We start from the raw sequence: 21,458 nt of genomic DNA, 5'->3' as shown, positions 1-21,458 counted from the left end.
GGTGAGATAAAATGTGTACCCCTAAGAGTGAGGGTGGTTTGGGAATTAGGAGGATCATGTTTGTTAATAAGGCTCTACTTTGTAAGTAGTGGTAGAGAAGCTTACATTTGAAGGATCAATTATGGTATAGAATTCTAATTGCCAACTATGGGCAAGACATGCAGGGCATGTGGATTGGAAAACGTAAGGGAAATTCCAACGTTTCTTTTATGTGGAAAGCTATCTTCTCCTGCAAACCTTTGATATAGTAGAATATCTGATGGATTGTGGGTTGTGTCCTTTTGGCATCAATAGCCGTTGAAAATTTCCCGGGGCTCTTTGATAAACCAAATAAAAAGGTAGCAGATGTGGTGGAAAATTTGGGTAATCGGGTGGTTTGGAATCTTAGTTTCCCTTAGAACAGATTACCGGATGGACTCTACAGTGAGTATATCAGTCCTATTCAGGAGCTGGATGATTTGTACATTTCACATAATGTGTGTGACAAATTAGTGCAGGATGTGAAAAATGATGGACAATTTACAGTTAAGTCTGTGTATAGGCTATAAGCTACTATTCCATGATCATTGGCGATGGTCTTTACCTCAAGCTGCATAAATTTGGATGTGGCCTATTCCTCATAAAAAATAAGCATTCATTTGGTTGGCGGTGCAAGATAAAATTCTCAAATCTTTGAGTATTTCCAAATCTTTGAGTAATGTGGAAGGAAGATGGAGAAAATCGTGCCCACTTTTTTTTTTACATTGTTATTTTGTTTCCAAATTTTGTGATGATTATTTATTCGTGAAACACAAATATTTATTAGTTGTGAAATTGTTCAGTGACTCATGTAGAATTTAAAATATTAGCGTCATTTGCAGGTTTATAACTTTTTTCAAGTCAGTCACCCCTAAAACTTTGTTCAAAACAGCGACGGTAAGAACCACGATATAGTTACATGCATGAGCGCAAATGGTTATTACCATAGATAGAAATTACCAAAATATCATACTTTTTGTATGAGACTGAGGGCCTAATCAATCAAAGTAAGGTGCACCTTCAGTGCTCAGACATGTTTTAAAATAAAAAATCTTTGTGAGGCTGAAAATTTATTTTTTGACAGTCTAGATAATATATTACAAGATGCATTATTTCCGAGACTTGCAATCTATTTTTTCTCATGTCATACATCTTGAAGTCGAGATGATTGCATTGAGTGTTTATCAACATCGTACTAAACCTCTTATAGTAAATTTTTGAGGTGCACCTCAATTTGATTGTTTAGGGCCTGACCCTCATATGAACTTTTTGACCCTTATATAAACTGTTTCCTTCTATTATTGTAGGGAGAAAATTAGTTTGGTATCAATAAATATTTTTATGATGTATGTGCATGAGCATATAATGAATTCATTTACCAATCCATTTTCTATCCGATATTGCAGAACTAATTCGTCTAATGGAATTTGATTTTTTTTTTTTCAAACTCTCTCATGGAATATGTTACAATGATAAGGTTCAAATTGCAACCAACCTATACTGTGATGTATGCGTATGGGAATGCATATTACATATATAGAGTGGCAATTGATGCATAGACATGCGCATCAATATAAGTAGGGGTGTAAAAATTGGGTTCATGAAATCATCTCACGTTGAACAGGGATCCATTTCAATTGCAATTCCACCTCCCCACGCTCCACATTTCTGAGTCTGAGGCATACATCTTGTACGACTGTGTTAACCTCCCAGCTTATGCAGCTCACTTCGGCTAAGCAGTTTTGCCTACTCGGTATAAGTTTCCGGATAATGGTACCACTTGGGACCCCTTTCAGATCCATGTTTACGGCTTCCATGAACGGTTGAATGTCGAGCTCGGCATCACCCATCTTGTCATCCCGGCTGAATGTGTCCTTGTCATAAACTCTCTGCAATAATCAATTATGAAAATGTCAATGATGATGTTGAATATAATGATAGTGGCAAATGATGATGTTGAATGTGATGATAGTGGCAAATGATGATGTTGAATATGATGATAGTGGCAAATGATGATGTTCAACATGATTATAGTGGCAAATGATGATGATGACGACGACGACGATGTTTAATAGGCGTTCATGCACATGAACTACTTCAATGACAATGTGTAGATGTTATAATTTGGATGTCCTAAATACGCAAGAACATTAGGGATCTAAAAACGCCTCTATTGTGTGAGGAGGCACTTTGCAACTCGTTAGAAACTATAGATTACCCATGGTAAGAGGTACAATGATAAAGACTTTATTGGGCAAAAATGGTTGTTTTGCATGATGGTTGATTCCCAGTGACAGATTTTGGAGGCTACTGAAAATCTCTCTTTCACACACAGTCCCATGTGCATAAATCAGGATCAGGTAACTTTACATGCAAATCACAAACAAGAGAACAAGCACTTTACACCAGGCCAGACCTTTAGTCTTGAAAGATCTCTCTCTCTGTCTCACTCTTTCTCTCTCTCTCTCAAGATCAGATTTCAATAAGTCTCATACAGATATAATTTGGAAAGCAAAAGATTTTTCCTGTGAACTCTGGATATTGACATGGGAGTTTCCATTAAATGCAGAGTTTTTAAAGAAATGTTTCCTGTGTATTTAACATTTCAGTTGATTTCAAATTTCTTTTTGTTCTTCATATGGTTTCAATATTCTTCTTAAACTATATAAGAACCATAAATTATTGCTAGGAGATCAATCCACATACACTGGAGTATGCTTTAAAGCAGAAGTTAGATGTTGGACACAAGGATGAGGATTTCCATCATAAACTACCTAAACAAAGGACCAGTAACGGTAAGTCTACATGTTCTTTGAGAAACTCTAGTAAAATGAAAGCTACTTCTCATGAGGGAAAAAGAGATCTAAACATTGTAATAATGGCAACAAAGAAAATGTGGAAAGAATAATAATTTTCAATACATAAAAGAATCAAGAAAGATACTTACAAACTTGATTGGCATGATGGGATTAGAGACTACAAGTGTCAAATTTTCGTTCCATGTAGGATTGGTGTTCCTTTTGATCACTCGAGTCTTCAATCTCTGAATGAAAGTTTCACATAGATAAAGTATAAATAAATCAGCCACTGGATTCAATAGTAGGCAAATAAAATTAAAATTCAACAGCAAATTGCATGTATACAATCAACATCATAATTAGAAGATTACCATGATTTGCATAAAATTGGGTCCTAATTTGTAACAAGTATCGATTATTGAAATAACTAGTGCAATTTTCTGCAAAGGTCCAGTATTTCAGAAAACAAACTTGAATAAAGTTGCATCACTGTGGTTGAAAAATACAAAAATAATAAATTTGGTCATTTGTACCAGATGTGAACCTTCTAAAGCTTTAAGAACTAGATGATCAAGGCAGGCATTAAATTTTGGTCTATTATAAGAAGTCTACATTATTGAAAATAAATAGTACAGTTTGTTGTTTAAAGACAGCGCCTTAATGTTTTAAAAAGAACACTTGAATGGATTAACATCACAGTTAACAGATGTCTGGGCATTTGCACCGGATGAACTACTTCTCATGCTTTACACAATTGATCACTGAACTCATAGTATAATACAATCAGCATACGTTCTAAATAGTTTCCATATTTATTTATCTTCAAAACTGTTAATTGCCTGCAATATATTGACAAAATTTATGATGTGATTGATACCCAAAATGATGCTAGAAAATAAGCTGTAATCTCAAATTAAGGGGGACACAATATCAGATGAATTATTCACTAGAGTTCTTGTTCCTACACACCTAGAAGAAATGGTTTAGCTAAAAAGACGGATGAACGTTTCCATGGAACTACTAGAATCGTACTTTGTTGAGTTTCTTCTATAAGTAAAGCTTTCTTACTATAGAGGCCTTCTATTTTGAGCTGCGCATATTTATTTGAGCTATAAGTGATGGCTCCATTTTCATAAGTCAATAACGATTCCCTTCCAAATGGCAGCCCGCTAGAAGTGACATCAGTTTCCCCTGAGTGCATTGACTGAAGACCCACAAAGAGGAAGAGTATTTTGTAAAGGTGGATAAAGAAGGCTTCTTGAACTACTTGATGAGTCAAATAGGTCATGGCAGTCAATTGCAGAGGTGAAGTAAAGGGCTGATATCCTTAACCTCTTTCTTGAACACATTGTTCCCTAAGGGCTTTGTGATAAGCTCCTAAGCACTGAGGCAGGGGAGAGACTCCTCATTCTTATATCCTATTGTTCTCGAGGACCTTATTTGCACAACTGACCAAGTGGCCAGCTTGGGTGACATTGAAGGGTTTGGATCAGGGTTATAGTTTAGGTTGTGTTCATCCTCAGTTCACCTTTAATCAATAGTCAGAAGCTCAGCTCAGGCTAGGACCTTGGCAACTGCCTGAGCTGAGCAACTCCGGCTAGTCCTAGAATCATGTATGAGCTGAAAGGGTACCTTGTCCCCAAACAAGTGGTAACAAAATATAATAAAATAAAACTGACATAATCACATGACAGTCCTTAAAAAATTGACATAAATCTCAAATTTTAAAAGCTTATATATGAGATAATCTTTCTATAAGTACCGTTACATGCCCTTTTTTTGTTTGGTCTCAAGGTGTCATTCTTTTGGCCCCCCCAAAAAGAAAAAAAAAGCACTGACATAATCATAAATCTGTAAAATATAAGGACTCACGTGATTATGTCAAATTTTCTTTATCATACTCTGTACATCTGCATTTGTTTGGCTACACCAAGAGATTATATAAGGTACACGAGTCTGTACCTTCTACTCTTGTGGCAGGGTATCTAGGCCTAGTAACTTAGCAGAGTCCAAGTTGACTCGGCTGAGTTTTTGAACAATGCTTTTGATAAGCTGGTTCTCCATGAGGCAGAAACCATTCGAGCCAACAAGCTAAATGGTCTTTAAGTTTCCCACACAAAGGGCAGTTTATAAGTTTTCTTTTTTAAGAAACTTTTTCAGGTTATAAATTCTTCCCAACAAAACTTATGTTTTTTAAGTATTGGGTATCACGGATCAGATGAGAAGGACACTACCAGTGACTTGGCTTGTAAGTTGTAAGGTTGAAGCATCGCCATAGGTATCTTGTTGTTCCTCTATGCATAGAAGAACTGAAGAGAAGCCTCTTTTTTTTTTTCACAATGTAACCGAAGGGAAGCCTCTTCAACTTGGAGATTAAGAAATACGAGTGAGTAAGGGAGTTTCAAAACATAAAATTCCTTAAGAGGAAAGGCACATCAACTCATGTACCATAAATTCCATGTCAATACGCATGCTTATTCACTAGTTATTTGATTCTTCTTCTTCAGACAACAGGAAACCTGCTTTTTCTCAACTTTCACAAAGCATAGAAGTTCAATTTACTAGTCATCATCCCTCTTAACAAACAGAGTTCTTTGTTTTTCTTCTTTTAATCAGCAGAAGCGTGATTTTGGAATTTCAAAACTCAACTAAACATGGATAGATTTCTCAAAAGAGACCACAAACATAGAAAAAACAAAAAGATATCCATAAAGAGCGTAGTAACAACGTAACAGAACATGAAAATCCAGAACCTACTTTTTGAGCTATCACATCGGCTCATTTCCAACAAGGATGACAATATTATTTGATTAACCTACAGAAAACTACATAACGGGAGGAAGTCGAGAACGATTCCCATAATAACACATACATGTTCTGCACAAAAGACATAAAGAAATTGCAAAAGCTAGCTAATAATTGGAGTGCAGAATACTTTCAGAGTTTAAGATGAATTCTCTCAAATGAAGAAACAACAAACCCGCATATAAAACTAATACATGTCACCCGAATTTCTGAATATTTCTAAAGAAAAATGCAGGGGAGAGAGAGAGAGAGAGAGAGCATAGATTCATATATATTTCCCATCAAATTTATTCTAATTGTGCAATTTCGAAAGGGTTATATGGGACTGATAAAAACGTAAAAAAATACCATAGATCATATCAAACAGAGATTCATTATCAGATCAAAGGCTTGAATCAAGAGTGTAGAGAATTCAGATTCTAAGTAAATGGATACAAAACAGAAGCTCAAAAATGATTCACAATTCTAGAGAGGGAGACACCTGTTTACCCATGGAGAGGATGACATAGGGATCACTGCTGAGGAGATCTCTGACAGCTAAATTCACTCCTCTAATCACTTGAACCCTCAATAATCCAGTCAACCCCTTCTCCATCTCCTCTTTCTCTCTCTCTCTCTGTCTCAAACCCAAAAACATCAGCAATTCAAATGCCTCTTCTTTCTCTCTCTCTCTCTCTATAACAGTTCAAAACCCCTTGGCTCTCCTTTCTCTCTCTACAGGGGGGAAATTATTTGGTGAAAAATAGCAACCACTATTGCTGCTTCCCCTGTCACTCTTGTGATCAGTGATGTAGACGGAGTCTCGCTCTCTTTTTCACAAACAGATTCTCGCCTTCTTATAAAGCGGTTGGAAATCTTCTCCGCTGTTACATGCATTTATGATTGTTCTAGAAATGCCCCTGACGAAAATCACGTTGCACTCTATCGGGCCAGCCCGGCCGAATCTCTCAAAGGGCCCGCTAGGTTGAATAAAGTTATAAAGAAAATTAATAGAAAAAAGAGGGCCGGGATGGACTGCCTATCTTGGTCTGGCCTAAACCTGGGTCAGGGCCACATTTTGTAGCCCGGATACTAATTATTTAAGGCCTAGCTGACCAGGCTGGGGTTTGGACCACCTGACCCATTGCCACTTAGGGGTGAGAATTTACCATGGTTGGATCTGAAACCCGAATTTTAGACTATATTCGGATCCAAATATGGATTTAATATGTGCATCCGACAGGTCAGATCCAGATTCAAATTTGCATATAAATAGTAATTTGGATCCGATTTAAGCACATGTGGATCCAATATGCATCTAACACAGGTATTAGAATTTTATATCTATAAAATAATACATAACAAAAAACATTTTAATATATAAAAAAGATATTATATAACATTTTTTGTTATATACTATTCTATAAATATAAAATCATATATAAAATAAATTTTTGGATCTAGTAGATCCAGATCGATATCCAAATCCTGAATGAAATTTTTGGATTTGTGAATATATTCGATTTGATATATTTTTTAAATCTATATCCGAGTGAATCCAAACCCGACCCGACCCATTCTCCGCCATTTTGTCGCCAACCCTTTAAAAAAGATCCTTTCCCCCATGGGTTTGAAAAGTATGATGCATTTTGTCGTTTGAAAATGACAACGGTCAGTGTGCGCTTCTACCCCCCCAGCTCACCAACCACCTCTTTGGTTAACAACTTGCGCTCTACGCGTAAGCTCACAAGTTTCTTGTTGAGAGATTTTGTGCTCGTGTGGGAACATGTTATTTATTTACTCCCTCATGTTAAACCAGGACTATTTTTAGGACCTCAATAACCTCTTCAACCTAGAGGTCAAACTCAGAGAAATAAAAATAAAATGAAATAACTTAAATTCAAATATGTGTAAAAAGAAAAAAAAACTCAAATTTTACATGTTTAAAAACAAAATATTTATCTAGTGATCCTCACTTAGATTCGAAAATTTTAGATTGAAAAAGAGTACGCATACTATGCTCTTTATGGAGTATAGTTTACTTCTATTCCCTTGATTAGAAAATCTACTTGGGAGGATGTTTTCAATATGAAATTTAGGAACCACTTGGTAACTACTAGAAGATTATTCTTAAGAGAAAAGTTGAAATTTGAGTTTTCTAATATTTATATTTTGCTGTATAAAAAATAGAGAGTCTCTATTCAATCTCTATACATTGTCTTTTTGAAGTGCATAAAGGAACAATTAAGATTTTTTATTTTTATTTTTATTGATGTTAATTTATAGGATCCTAAAATTATTTCAAAGCGAGGTTTTACCTGAGGGAGTAAATGGATATTCTATTCCAACCGAAATAGAATATATTTTGGCTTGAAAAAAAAAATCCTCACAAACAGTTATTTCAATTAAAGAAATAAGTATACAATATGTTCCTACATTAGGATAACATATATTCGCCTCTCTTATGTAAAACCACTTATAAACTCGACGCGTCCATTGTTTTTGTTGCATAGTTGAAAGGGGAACTTTTCTCCACTCTCTATGGTCCACATTTGGAAACCTTGTGTTGTTTTTTAGTGCTACGATTCAGGCTTGCGATACATTCAAGATGCAATCATTCCAATTTTTTTTAAAGAAAAAATGATAAAACCCCTTAATTTACACTTTCAACGCATCCTCCCCCTCTTCCCCCTCATCGTTTTCGATACTACACTAGTAACATCAACATTATTTTTCTTTTGTTTTTTTGCAACTACGCGTTGCAAAAAAAAAAAAAAAATTATTTTAAAGTAAAATACCCCTTTTTTTTCCCTAACATGATGCACAAAATGTGATGGCCCAAGACCAACACAACTTGAATATAAGGAGCTAGTCTCGCACATCTATATTCAAGTTGTCTCAGTAAAAACTGCCTTAGATAAAGTAAACAACATGGTCTAAATAAAAGTATTTGGTTTAAGTTTTTTATTTTTACTTTGGGTTGGTTGCAAATAAAAAATTTCTAGCATTAAGAGTGTGATTTATGAAGTGCCGGGGTTACAAATATAAAATAGATATTTATAATTTTCCTATCTTAACGAGTCAAACCCTACCCCGGACATTGCTTCTTCCTTAACCTCGAAGGTTGTGAAGTCACTCTATTGCTAAGTCATAGATACCTCCTCACTCCTACTAAAATTTTCAACAACATCGTCACGGATTTCTTGATTAATAAATGGCTCCTTGATTACGTGTTTTTGAAACGGGAATTGTATACTCAAATAAAAAGGTTTTCAACTTGTGCAGAAAGGGGTTGGGTTGCAGTGGTAACACCTCTATATCTAGTTATCATGTAGTGGTTTTCAATCCATTAATACCACGGACTGACACCTTTGAAAAGTTAACTGATCAAATATGTAGGGGCTTGTTTTCCCAATTGAATTACTCAAAAAAAATAAAAATAAAATCCTGAATCATAATCTCCAACCATCTCTCTCTCCCTCTAAGGGCACTTTCTCTCTCTTTCTAAGGGCAAATTTGATAATAGGAAGTTCTAATGCGGTACAAAACTTTGTTGTTGGATAATATGAACTATTGCAGGAAACTAGTTTGAGGTTTTCAAAAAATGAGTACATGTAGTTTCCATTCCCTTATGAAAGTTCATATATTCTGTTTTTCAGGAAGTTCAATGAATACTCAAAGGTGATGTATATAGGCTATCAATAAGGGGTTAATAATGTTAATGTATATATATATATATATATATATATCATACCAATACATAGCACTATAGCACTATGGATATGCATCTGGATGGATACATATCTCTTGATAAGTTTAGGTGGTGTCTATTTATAACTATTGTTATTATTTATATTTATACGAATTCTTGTATATTAGAGATGAAGTATATTAGATACGTATTCTCTCTTTTAGTTAGAAATATGGATGTATATCATATTTATATATATCAGTATGGAAATGCATTTGTATGGATACATATCTTTTGATAAGATTAGGTCATGTCTATCCATAACTGTTGGTATTTATCTTTAATGGTTATTGACTGTATATTTATATGGAGTTTTGTATATTCTTGATTAAAAAATTTAAAAGAGTTCTATGCAATAATTTGAAAATTTTAACGTGGTATCAGAGCAATAGGCTCCTCAACCTCAGATATGAGGTGCGAGAGGTTGCCGTTAGATATGAGGTGCGAGCTCAGATCTGAGGTTGCTGTGAGGTGCGAGTAAGTTGCCGTGAGGTGCGAGCTCAGATCTGAGGTTGTCGTGAGGTCCGAGCTCAGATCTGAGGTTGTCGTGAGGTGCGAGCTCAGATCTGAGGTTGTCGTGAGGTGCGAGCTCAGATCATAGTTTTGTTCCGATCCTTCAACAAAACTTTTACTGCATAGTCCTTGACCCGTCAATTTGCTTCACTACTTTGCTTCCCTTTTGATTCACAGTTTACATCAAGAAATCCTCCTAGAGAGACAGTAAATTTGAATTCTCTCTTTCAGGGGAAGCTAGTGGCCTAATTTCCCTTTTCACCTTTTGCAACACGTTAAAGCTACCGCCAATGAATCAGAGGCTCCAAGGCACGAGCTATGGCGGAAATGGATGGCGATCGGTGCCCTTTAAGCACCCTATAACTTTTGAAACCCTCTTTGGATGACGATCGGTGCCCTTTAAGCACCCTACAACTTTTGAAACCCTATTTCTTATGTTTGGCCATCCTCTCTCTCTCTTTCTGCTTTGTACTTTGTTGGGTACTTTTTGTTGGGCAACATATATCAATTTTTAGAGAGAGAAAGTACATAAAATTTGTTAGAAAGAGAAACTCTTGCAAAAATTTTAGAGAGAAATTATCTCAAATTTTATCTTTTAGAGAGAGAAAGTATCATAAAATTTGAGAGAAAAACTCTCATATTTTAGAGAGAGAAACTACTTAAAAATGTTTAGAGAGAGAAACTATCTCAAAATTATTGAAGATGGTAACTATCTCAAGTTTTAAGTTTTAGAGAGAGAGTATCTTAAAATAAAAAAGAGAAACTATATTAAATTTTAGAGAGAGAAAGCACCTAAAATTTTTAGAAAGAAACTATCTCAAAATTTAAAAAAAACAATTTCAAATTTTAAATTTTGGATAGAAAGTATATTAAATTTTAGAGATAGAAACCATATCAAATTTTAGAGAGATAAACTATCTCAAAATTTTGTATAGACACATTATCCCAAATTTTGAATTTTAGAAAGAGAAAATATATTAAACTTTTAGAGAGAGAAAATGTATCATGTTTTGTTACCAAACAATAGACATGGAAGTAATTGCAAGGAATCTATGAATTTTGTATAGTTTATCCAAGCAAGAGATTTGAGGAATCTATGACAAAAATCCATGATATTGAAAATCCATAGATTTCTTTGGATTTCAAATAGCTAAGATTTTTAATTTCCTCCTATCCAAACGGCCCAATAGGGTTTGTCCCTTAATTTCCTAAAGTTCTTTTATGTAGATTTTAGAAATTTCACAAGAATATACGATATTTTTATGTACATCAAAAGAACAATTGGGTTCCCTTTTTTTGCATGGAAAATAATTACACGTCCTCTCTCTCTCTTTGAAGTTTGAAGTACTCGTATAATCGTATGGAAAACCGATTAAAAATTGTGCAAATCTTATCCAAATTAAGAAGGAAAAGTTGCATCCTAAAATCCTGGATCAAAAGGGTCTAGTTAAACTAAATACTAAATCCTACACTGATTGGGTTTTTAATTTTCTTTCATGATAAAGCTTTTGTCCAAATACTATCCAAATCAAGAAGAAAATATTGCATCCTAAAATCCGAAGTAATGGGTCTAGTTAAACTAAACCCTAAATCTTACATTGATTGGGTCTTTAATTTTCTTTCATGATAAACCCCAAATTCCTTTGAACTTGAGACAACCACTTATAAATTAAGAGATACTACCCTTTTCATTTTCTTTCAGCTGAGCATTTTGAGGGAGAGTTAGACAGAAAGAAAGAAGTAATTTGAAGGAGAGTTAGAAAGAGGAAAAAAAGAAGTAATTTGAGGGAGAGAAATACGTGCCCCGGTTTTTATCAATGGAGGTAAACCTTTTGTTTCTTGTTTTTTTTTTGGTGATTCAACTCTTTCCTTCTTACTTCCCCACTTCATCTGTTAATCCTTGGTCGCTTCTTGCTTCTGTTGTTTTTTTCCGTGGAAAGTTGACAATAATTCTTGGCCGTGATAAACATGAGATAAATACTCCAAAATCGTAAAGGAAAATTGTTACATGCGGGCTGGAGGGCATTTCTATAATTGCCGGTCCAGAGGTATAAAGCATCCATATTACAGATGGATGCAAATAAGTGGTTCATTTAAAAATAAATATAACTAATAGTCCAGATGTTTTTTTACTATAATTATTATTTTTAATTATTAATTATTATTATTTTTTCATATTCATGCTCTCCATGTTAAACATTATATATTCTCTAAAAATTAAGATAAAATTATATTTATTGCCAAACGTGCATTTCTACAATATGCGGGTATATAGAAACCGTATCCTAAAAGTAATTAGGCAATCAATATGGCCAAGACAAATATGAAATAAATAAAGAATTTTAATTCTAACGAAACTATTGTCCTCTCTTAATTGGCGCATACCTATAACTAATTTTCCTTAAGGTTAGGAAGATATAGTTACGTTTAGATATCGCTTAATTTAAGGAATTAGATTAGCGTTAGGATTCCTAATAAGTTTTGGCCGAGCTTCTCCACCATTGATTATTAACAATGTGTGGCATGATATGTGTTTAGGGCGCGGTGTATACAAATTTGAAAACCAAAAGTTTAGGGTCCTACATAGTTATAAACCCACCCTTTCTTTTTACACAACACCCCAAAGTTTAGGGTCCTTGGGTCCTCTTCTATATGTCCAAAAATTTAAGGTTTATAGTCTTCTTTGTTCAAGGTAAGTTTGCTTTCTTCTTCTCCTTAGTTCTTTGGATTTTATTTTGCTTTTATTTTTTCGTTTTCTTAGTTCTATATATTGTTAGTCCTTTGCTCTTTTCTTTCTTCTTTAATCTCTATCTATTTTCGTGTTCCTTGTTTTGGTGGTTATACCCAAGTTTCTCTGTTCTTATTGCATGAACTGGTGCAACTGTAAGCTTTTTCTGTCAAGTTTTATGAATCAAACTTCTTGTAATTTGAAATCTTTGCTGGTTCTTGAAGAGCTAGGGTTTTTTTTTTTTTTTTTCTTGAAAGGCCAACTAATCGGGGTCAAAAGAGATACAAACTAGATGAAATTACGTAAGGACATGAAAAAAGATAAAAAACAATACGGTATGTTTTGTATATACTCGAAAATTACAACGAAGGTTGGTAATGAGACTTTTTTTTAACAAAATTACCCCCGATCTAAGGATGCCATCCTCGGATTATATTTTATTTTTATTTATTTATATTTAGTAGAGGCGGTACGAGGTTTGAATCCTTGGACTGATCATATATATATATATATATATATATATATATATATATATATATATATATATATATATATATATATATATATATAAAAGATACTACAAAACGACTATAGGAGAAAATGAAAAGTGATTTCGCCTACCCTCATCACCGTCCAAAGTTCATCGTACGGTCACAAATGTCCCCGTAGTGTTTCATTTTTCATTTTTTTCAACAATCCAATTAAGACATACCATCAAATTTTATCACATGTAATTTTGGTGTAAAAACTTCGCATGATTATCTCAAAATCTATATTCATATTTGACTATAAAATTTTAAACTCCAATAATAGTTAAAATCAAATAGATTTATAAACATATAAAAATCTTGAAAATGGATGGTTTAGATAATGTGTTGCAAGATGCACTATTTCTAGGACTCAAAGTCTGTTTTTTTTTTCATATTCATACATCTCAATGTCAAAACATTTTTTGAGGAGTTTTTTATATGCATCTTTGATTCTACATTTTAAGGTTGGCCAAGAAAAAGATTGCTATACCAGTAGCAGTGGCAATCTTATTGCTAATAGTAATAACCTAGACCCAATATGGACCTGTGTCAGGTCCATGGGACTAGGACATGGAGCCGACCTATGTACTGGGTTAGGTCCAAGTCATTTGGACCTAGACCCAGGTTTAGGAGATTAAAAAAATTATATATTTGTATATATATATATATATACATGTATGGTGCGATTTCTATAAGGTTGGAACTTTAAACAATCCAATTAAGGAGCACCACCAAATTTTATCACATGTAATTTTGGTGTAAAAACTTCGCACAATTATCTCAAAATCTATATTTATAAAATTTTAACTCCAAAAATGGTTAAAATCAAGTAAATTTAGAACATATGAAAATCTTGAAAATGGATGGTCTAGATAATGTGTTGCAAGATGCACTATTTTTAAGACTTAAATTTTTTTTTTTTTATATTCATACATCTCGATGTCGAACTAATCAATTGGAGGATTTTTCAAATATATATATATATATATATATGTAAAAAGCTATGATTAGTCCACTGGCTCTATGACTATATAAGCCAAACGACTCAAATTGAATCTAGGCCGATCTGATGATCACAGATGTGTCCCATAATACTTGAATTTTATTTTATTTTCTATAAATTCAAATGACTTGAAATTTTACGTGTGTGTTCTTCTCATCAAGGTGCATCTAATAAAAATATATAAAAAAATTATTCGTGAAAACCAAAATAATCAAAATTCCCTTGAAGTTTTCAGGGGTATTTTGGTCTATCTATTTTATGTAAAATTTTTTTTTTGATATTTTCGAAAGATTCATCTATTTTTGATAAACACATGTCTAAAATTTCAGGTGATTTGGACTTATAGAAAAAAAAATAAAATTCAAATACTACCGGATATCCGTGATTGTCAAATCGGCTCAAATTCAATCTGGGTCATTGGGCTCATATGTTCATATGAGCTAGTGGGCTAATCCCAAATTTTTCTTATATATATATGTAAGAGACTATATACTATGAGACCATTGAGTTTTGGCACATTTAGCCATTAGATGGGAAATTTAATAGATTAAAATGTGTCACAATATTTGAAAAATTTTATTTTTGACTTTGTACTCAAATAATAACCTCAACCACCTAATTTTAAATCTAAGGTCAATGCTTGTCATGAAAAATTATTTCCTAGAAGCTAAAAGAATTGGAATTAGCCCATGTTTGACATTAAATGTTCAAGGTCCATGACTAAAGAGGTAAACGTGAATTTCTTGTTAAAATTTGGGTGAGATTCGTTACAGGCGCATGAATTGTCCATAGTAAAGAAAAAACAAATACGAGCTGCAACAAACCATCACTAAGGTACCATCAATTATACATAAAACAACCCGAGTTATTATATATGTGGATAAGTACAAGCTTTCTATACTTGCCTAATATACCACAGTGCCAAATACTAGAGGGGGCAGACAAATTGATGGACTAATATGTAGTGGGAAAGGCACAAAATCACATAGACATTATCATCAGAGAGATTTATTTTGTTTATAAGATATAGCATTGACAACTACTATTTAATTCTGTAGGAAGTGAACCGCAGGCGAGATAGAAGAGAGAGGGGAGCGCATCGAAATAGTAGACAAAAAGAGATGTCATACCCTGGTTATCCCGGAGGCCAGTCCCCTTACGGCGGCGGCCAGGCGCCTTACGGCTATGCCCCTTACCCTGGAGCCGGAGCTGGAGCCCCCTCCCCATTTCCGGCGACCGCGGGCGGAAAGCCCTCTGCCCCTGCGGCCGCCCCAACGCCCGTAGCTTACCCTGCAGCGCCGTACCAGCCGAGCCCCTTTGCATCGCTGGTGCCCCCTGCTTTTCCTGCCGGAACCGACCCTAACATTGTCGCCTGCTTTCAGATGGCCGATCAGGATGGGAGTGGTTTCGTTGATGATAAAGAGTTGCAGAAGGCTCTCTCTTCCTACAATCAGTCTTTTAGCCTGCGCACTGTGCACCTCCTCATGTTCCTCTTCACCAATTCTAATGCTAAGAAGATTGGTAACTCTTTGCTTCTCTCTTTTAAACTGTTTCTCTCTTTCTCTACTATCTATCTAACTGGTTGATGGATTTGTTTTGATACGCTTTCGATTCATGAAACTTAGAATCAGAATTTTAAGGTTTCTTCTATGTTTGTGATCCACTTCCACTGTGATTGTTTCTATGGCTATTGGTGATGCGTTTGGTAGTTTCTTTTGCTTTTTTGAAATCATGGAAATTAAGGTTCACGTTTTGAGGGTTTAATTAGGGAGCGGTGTTCAAATATGTCAAATCTAGGGTTTATGTATACATTTGAGGGTTTGGTTAAAGAGATTTTCATATTCAGGATTAAGAGTTAGCAATTTCCCTTTTTCCATTTCCTGAATTTAAGTATGCTTGCTTGCCATCTTCTTGAATAAAGAGTAATAACTAACACTCAAATGGTTTCTTGAAAACTCATTTCTGATATGAAACTTTGATATTATTTCTCAATAGAATAGCTCCGTAACATATGATGCCCTCGTTATTTCCCAATAGAATAGCGCGGTAACATATCTCTTCTTCCAAAGAACAGACGTATTTTTTCTGCTCGCAACGTTCGGATTAGTTCTGAAAGTTCATTAGCCCTCTCTTCTTCTGAAACCAAGACTTTTGATGTTATTTGTAGTATAATAGTTTCTATATTCTTCCTTCAGAAAATGCTTATCATATCTTTCTTATTATTTTCCCATGAACATTGGTTTGCAGGGGCCAAAGAATTCACATCTTTGTTTTACAGTCTCCAAAGCTGGCGGGTATGATCCTAGGCGATTTCTTTCTTCTTCTTCCTTTTTTTTCTTTTCATTAGATTTGGTTGGTAGTTTTTAAGGGAATGAATAGAGAAAATGGGGGGATGATTTTGTTTTTATTGCAGGTTTTTTGTTGTCAGTAGATTTGGTTGGTAGTTTTTAAGGGAATGAATAGAGAAACTGGGGGATGATTTTGTTTTTATTGCAGGGAATATTTGAGAGGTTTGATCGAGACAGGAGTGGAAAGATCGATGCGTATGAACTGAGAGAAGCTCTTTTGAGCCTAGGTTTTGCAGTGTCCCCTGCGGTGCTTGACCTCCTCATCTCCAAGTACGACAAGTCTGGTAAAACTAGGGCCATCGACTACGACAACTTCATAGAGTATGGTCTCCCTCTCTCTCTCGCCCCAACAATGGATCAATCTTTCTTTCCATTGCATTCTACTCTTATTGTTCACTTCTTCTCTGGAAATGAATGGTCTATTTATCTTCTTCCCCTGTTTGCCTGTTGAACTTACTTCTCGTCAAAAACTGCTAAAGTTCTGCTATTCTCTGTGGGTGGTGAATCGATTTGAATCGATTTTCTTCTTTATATTTTTTTTTTTCTGAGAAATTTTCTTGTTTCATCTTATCAAAATTAAACTAACATCTCCTTTTTCGTCCTTGCAGGTGCAGCCTGATCGTAAAGGTAAAATTCCACTCCTTTAACAACCGCGCCTCAGGAAAATTTCCATTCCTTCAAAATTCCATTATTTTTTTTTTATTTTAGGGTGTGGTTTGTATAAGTTGCAACCTTAAACCATCCAATTACGGCTCACCTCAAAATTTTATCATAAATGTAATTTTGATATGAAACATTCTGAGAATCTATTTTCATCTCAAATTATAAAATTTTCAACTCTATAAATAGTACAAATCAAGTAGATCTATAAATACATGAGAATATTTAAAATAGACGGTCCAGATAATGTGTTGCAAGATACACTGTTTCTCAGTCCCGAAATCTTGCTTTCTTTTCATATTCATACATCTCGATGTCGAGATGATCAATTAGAGGGTTTTCCAACATCAAAGCAACCTTTTATGATGGATTTTTGAAGTGCATCTTTAATTCTACATTTTAAGGTTGCAACCTTGTAATTGATCTAATATTTGATTAAATCCCTACTCTAGCTGTGTAACCATGAGACCGATACTCTCTCTCTCTCGCTCTTTCTCTGTGTGTGTGATAGTATCGGGATTGGGATTATATACTATAAGACCATTTTTTTTTAGTAGAATATTGTGGTTTTGGGATCGGCTGTTTGCTTAAATGTTCTTTCTCTTCCCATTCTTCGTTGCAAGGTATTAGAACTTGGCTTGGCTGTGGAATCCAATCCGACCAAGTTACTTGGGCCTGAATGAGCCAAACGGCAAGAGCGATATTAAAAAAGTTATAAAAATCCTGAAAATTGCTAAAACTAGGAAAAATGAAAAATTGGATAAACTAAAAAAAAGAAGGATGAGAAAAAGGCTTTCAAAATGTAAAAAAAGATAAAACAATGGGTAGGGATCATTTTTCTTATAATGAATGAGAGAAGTAGAAAATATGAAATTTTAAGAATCACAAAACGTACAAAATATAATGGATACTAAATAATAATGACAATGATAATTTATTTAATAAAATATTAGATCAATTGTAAATATCTTATAATCATTTCTTAGATTATTGGATACCAAGTTGTTCTTACAACCTAGAGTACATAAATTTCCTTTAAAAAATCCCAAGTACTTAAGGGGGTTCCTAATTGCTGTTTTTAATCCTCCCTTGAGTGTTTGTGGTGGTGGTGGGGAGTTCCTAAATGCTGTTTTTCTTGGACAAGTGCGAATTAGTTTCGCCCGAGTACTCAAAGAGTTGCTGTGTTGTTGTCTTCCTGTTTGCAAGTGGTCGTATGATGAATTCTGCATTGTTCCTTAATCTGTCAGGCAGTAAAATACGTAAATGGATTGATTCTATGTTATTCTCTCTCACATTTCGTTGTAGCCGTTCTCTCTCAGGAAATTGAGAACAATAGCTGAGAAAGAATGCATGGTTATTGATTGAATGGGATTGGGATGCATTGTGCAGGGATTGACAGAAAAGTTCAAGGAAAAGGACACAGCCTACTGTGGCTCTTCAACTTTCACCTACGAGGCCTTCATGCTCGCCGTCTTACCCTTCATCATCGCCTAAGTAGAAGAGAGACCCATTTTCCCTTTTTTATTTTTCTCTTTCCTTTTTTTGGCTTCCAGTGAAATCTGTTTTTGTAACGTAGTATGTATTTCGATTGTACTGTTTAGGTTTGTATCTTATAAAACTGAGTTCGTGGAAATTTGTCCTTGAAATTGTAAAATTTGGAATGGCCTAGATTTAATTGAGAGTGACTACTTGTTTTAATGATATCAAGATTGTAGGTATTGAGTAAGCTTATTCTAAAACTGGAGTGATTGAGCTAATCTAAGTATGGAACGTATAACACAATAACTAAAATGTAAAAGTTCTCAAGATTGTAGGTATTGAGTAAGCGTATTCTAAAACTGGAGTGAGTGAGCTAATCTAAACCTTAAAAGAGTATGGAAGTTATAACACAATAACTAAAATGTAAAAGTTCATATAAGGCTGCAACCTCAAAACTGCAGTAGGAAATTTTTTTTTTAATAGTTAAAGAACCCGATCATCTTGACATCGAAATGTATGAAATAAAAAAAACAAGATTTTTTTGAGTTTTAAAAATAGTGCATTTTGTAACATATTACTTAGACTCCCCACTTTCAGTATTTTCATGTGCTTATGATCTTACTTGATTTGAGCCATTTTGGGCTTTTAAAATTTTATAATTAGAAATGAAAATGGATTTTCATGCGATCTTAAGAATTTTTGACATTGGTACTATATCTTATGATAAAGTGTGGAGGTGTGGTGTAATACATTGAAACTGCATCTTAGAATAAAGTTTGGAGGTGTGTTTTAATTTGATTGTTTAAGGTTGCAATTTTATGCAAACTACACTTTAACTAAGAATACAATATAATCGGTGATTGACTAACTAACTATACAATGCAATTTGTGATTGATTAAATCTCTAGTACTTCCTTTCAAGTTAGATGTGAATGTCAAGAACATTCAACTTGTGAATCAACGAACTTAATTTTTCTTTGTCAAGTAGTTTAGTGAAGATGTTTGCTAGCTGGTGATGGAGAGGAATGTATAAAGTGCATAGGAGTCCATTTTGGATCTTCTTGTATACAAATGACAATCGAGCCCTATATGCTCTGCATGCTCATAGAAAAGTAGGTTGGCAACAATGTGAAGTGCTGCTTGGTTGTCGCAGAAGAGGATTGTCGGTGTTGGAGTTCCTAAATCTTGTAAAAGAAAGTTGAGCTATGTAATGCACATCTCACATTGGTCATAACTCGATATTCAGCTTGAGTTGAAGAACGAGACACAATTGTTTGCTTTTTAATCTTCCAAAAAATGATATTTTTACCTAGGATGGTACAATATCCTGTGATCGGTTTGAAAAAAACTTAGCCCAGTTCAAGTCACAATAGGCCTTGAGCTGTGGTATGCTGGATGATGACATAAGAAGTTGCCCAAGGTGTCTGTGATACCTGGTGGGATTAGTCAAGAGGTCCCCAGTGGTGCTCTATGGGAAATCAATAGTGCGTGGCCAAGAAGACCCACGTCTTCTAAGATCTTAAGTGTATATATGTATTGCATCAGGCAAATACGAGACTTTGGCACGAGAAACCTCAAAGCCGAGAAAATACTTGAGAGGCCCTAAATCTTTAATGTGGAATCTACCTTGCAAGAACTTTTAAGGATGTCAAAAACATAAACAATTAGAGTAGCGAAGGAAGAGCCCTTGGTGTTGGTAAAGAGGGAGTAATCAGCCTGTGAACAAGTGCATCTGGTGGCTTAGAGTTCTTGAGAAAACTTGGTGAACCAGTTTCAAGAGGCCTGCTTGAGGCCATAAATGGGCATGTTAAGTTTGCTTACTTTGGTCTCCCCCTATTTAGAAAAACCCGCTGCAATGGACATATAAAATTCATCATAAAGATCGTGATGGAGTTTCTAATTCTTAATGGATGCAATGGCAATGTTGCAGCAAATAATCAGCAACTTGGCAACAGCAGCAAAAGTCTTATGGTAATCAAGACCTTCCCGTTGGTTGTCGCCTTTGGGTACAAGCCGAGCTTTATAGCATTCCACACGGCAATTAGATCGGCAGTTCACCTTGTATTCCTGTTTGCAGCCAATGGGTTTCTTATGGGTTGTCAAGGGAGTTAGGGTCGAAGTGATATTTTCCTCCAAGGCTTGAATATTAGTGGCCATAGCTTCATGCCAATCGGTCCTTCACAGCTTGTTTAAGTTTGGTGGTTTTAGAAATGGGTGCAGTTTGCATACGGATGCATCCGTAGGTGTAGAGGTAAGGTACGCCTTCAAATTTTATCACGGTATATAATTTTGATGTAAATGCTCTTAGATATGAAAATCTTGAAAATAGACGGTGTAGATAATATGTTGTAAAATGCACTATTTTTGAGACTTAAATCTTTTTATTTTTCATAGTCATACATCTCGATGTTGAGATAATCAAACAAAAGGTTTTTCAACATTAAAACTACCTCTTCCGATGAATTTTTGAGGGGCATCCGTAGTTCTACATTATAAGGTAGCATCCTTATATAAACTTTTCCTTTAGAAAGGGTATCTCATACTTTGGGGCCTGGTGACGAAGAAGATGTTGTAGCCGTGAGGGGAAGAAGAACAGAAGAGCAACGTTTGACCTGTTGGTGAATCTTGATTTTGCTCGTTATGAGATGTGGGAGCACCCTTAGGGCTCGCAGTAGGTGGAGAATATTTAAGCATGGGGAGAAAGTCTACAGACTGGTTGTTGGATTCCTTGAATCCTTGATACAAAAAAGGTGATTCATGAAAAATGAATTCCTTGGTTACATGGATTGTATAGCTTTTGAGATTATACAGTTTGTAGCATTTTTTTACCATAAGCACAGCCAAAC

The 21,458-nt window shown here is 34.8% G+C and overlaps 2 protein-coding genes across 2 annotated transcripts; one reads left to right on the top strand and one right to left on the bottom strand.

Annotated features, from left to right (window-relative positions):
* Positions 1 to 1,381: 1,381 nt before the first annotated feature.
* Positions 1,382 to 6,429, bottom strand: LOC18433652 (GTPase activating protein 1). Its single transcript, XM_006843734.4, has 3 exons — positions 6,103 to 6,429; positions 2,966 to 3,061; positions 1,382 to 1,907 (listed from the first exon to the last, which is right to left on the bottom strand). The coding sequence occupies exons 1-3, from the start codon at positions 6,256 to 6,258 to the stop codon at positions 1,617 to 1,619; spliced, it is 543 nt and encodes a 180-aa protein (XP_006843797.2). The 5' UTR covers positions 6,259 to 6,429; the 3' UTR covers positions 1,382 to 1,616.
* Positions 6,430 to 15,173: 8,744 nt separating this feature from the next.
* On the top strand, positions 15,174 to 18,834 carry LOC18439588 (calcium-binding protein CBP). Its single transcript, XM_088852739.1, has 5 exons — positions 15,174 to 15,646; positions 16,373 to 16,419; positions 16,622 to 16,794; positions 17,082 to 17,100; positions 18,523 to 18,834. Exons 1-5 carry the CDS (start codon positions 15,247 to 15,249, stop codon positions 18,625 to 18,627), a joined length of 744 nt encoding a protein of 247 aa, XP_088708865.1. The 5' UTR covers positions 15,174 to 15,246; the 3' UTR covers positions 18,628 to 18,834.
* The last annotated feature ends 2,624 nt before the right edge of the window (positions 18,835 to 21,458 follow it).

The sequence above is a fragment of the Amborella trichopoda genome, chromosome 12 (genome assembly GCF_054954075.1).
Source record: "Amborella trichopoda isolate Santa Cruz 75 chromosome 12, AtrichopodaSantaCruz75HAP2 v2.0, whole genome shotgun sequence".
NCBI lineage: Eukaryota > Viridiplantae > Streptophyta > Magnoliopsida > Amborellales > Amborellaceae > Amborella > Amborella trichopoda.
The sequence above is the reverse complement of the archived record's forward strand: the minus strand, read 5'-3'. Positions and strand labels throughout refer to the sequence as shown.

Excerpts from the sequence above, each read along its gene's own strand:
- LOC18433652 (XM_006843734.4), bottom strand. The coding sequence starts at position 6,258 with ATGTTTTTGGGTTTGAGACAGAGAGAGAGAGAGAAAGAGGAGATGGAG. Across the intron at positions 3,062-6,102 it reads TCCTCTCCATGGGTAAACAG|AGATTGAAGACTCGAGTGAT; the intron begins GTGTCTCCCTCT and ends ACTTTCATTCAG. Across the intron at positions 1,908-2,965 it reads CCATCATGCCAATCAAGTTT|AGAGTTTATGACAAGGACAC; the intron begins GTAAGTATCTTT and ends TGATTATTGCAG.
- LOC18439588 (XM_088852739.1), top strand. The coding sequence starts at position 15,247 with ATGTCATACCCTGGTTATCCCGGAGGCCAGTCCCCTTACGGCGGCGGC. Across the intron at positions 15,647-16,372 it reads TTCTAATGCTAAGAAGATTG|GGGCCAAAGAATTCACATCT; the intron begins GTAACTCTTTGC and ends ATTGGTTTGCAG. Across the intron at positions 16,420-16,621 it reads ACAGTCTCCAAAGCTGGCGG|GGAATATTTGAGAGGTTTGA; the intron begins GTATGATCCTAG and ends TTTTTATTGCAG.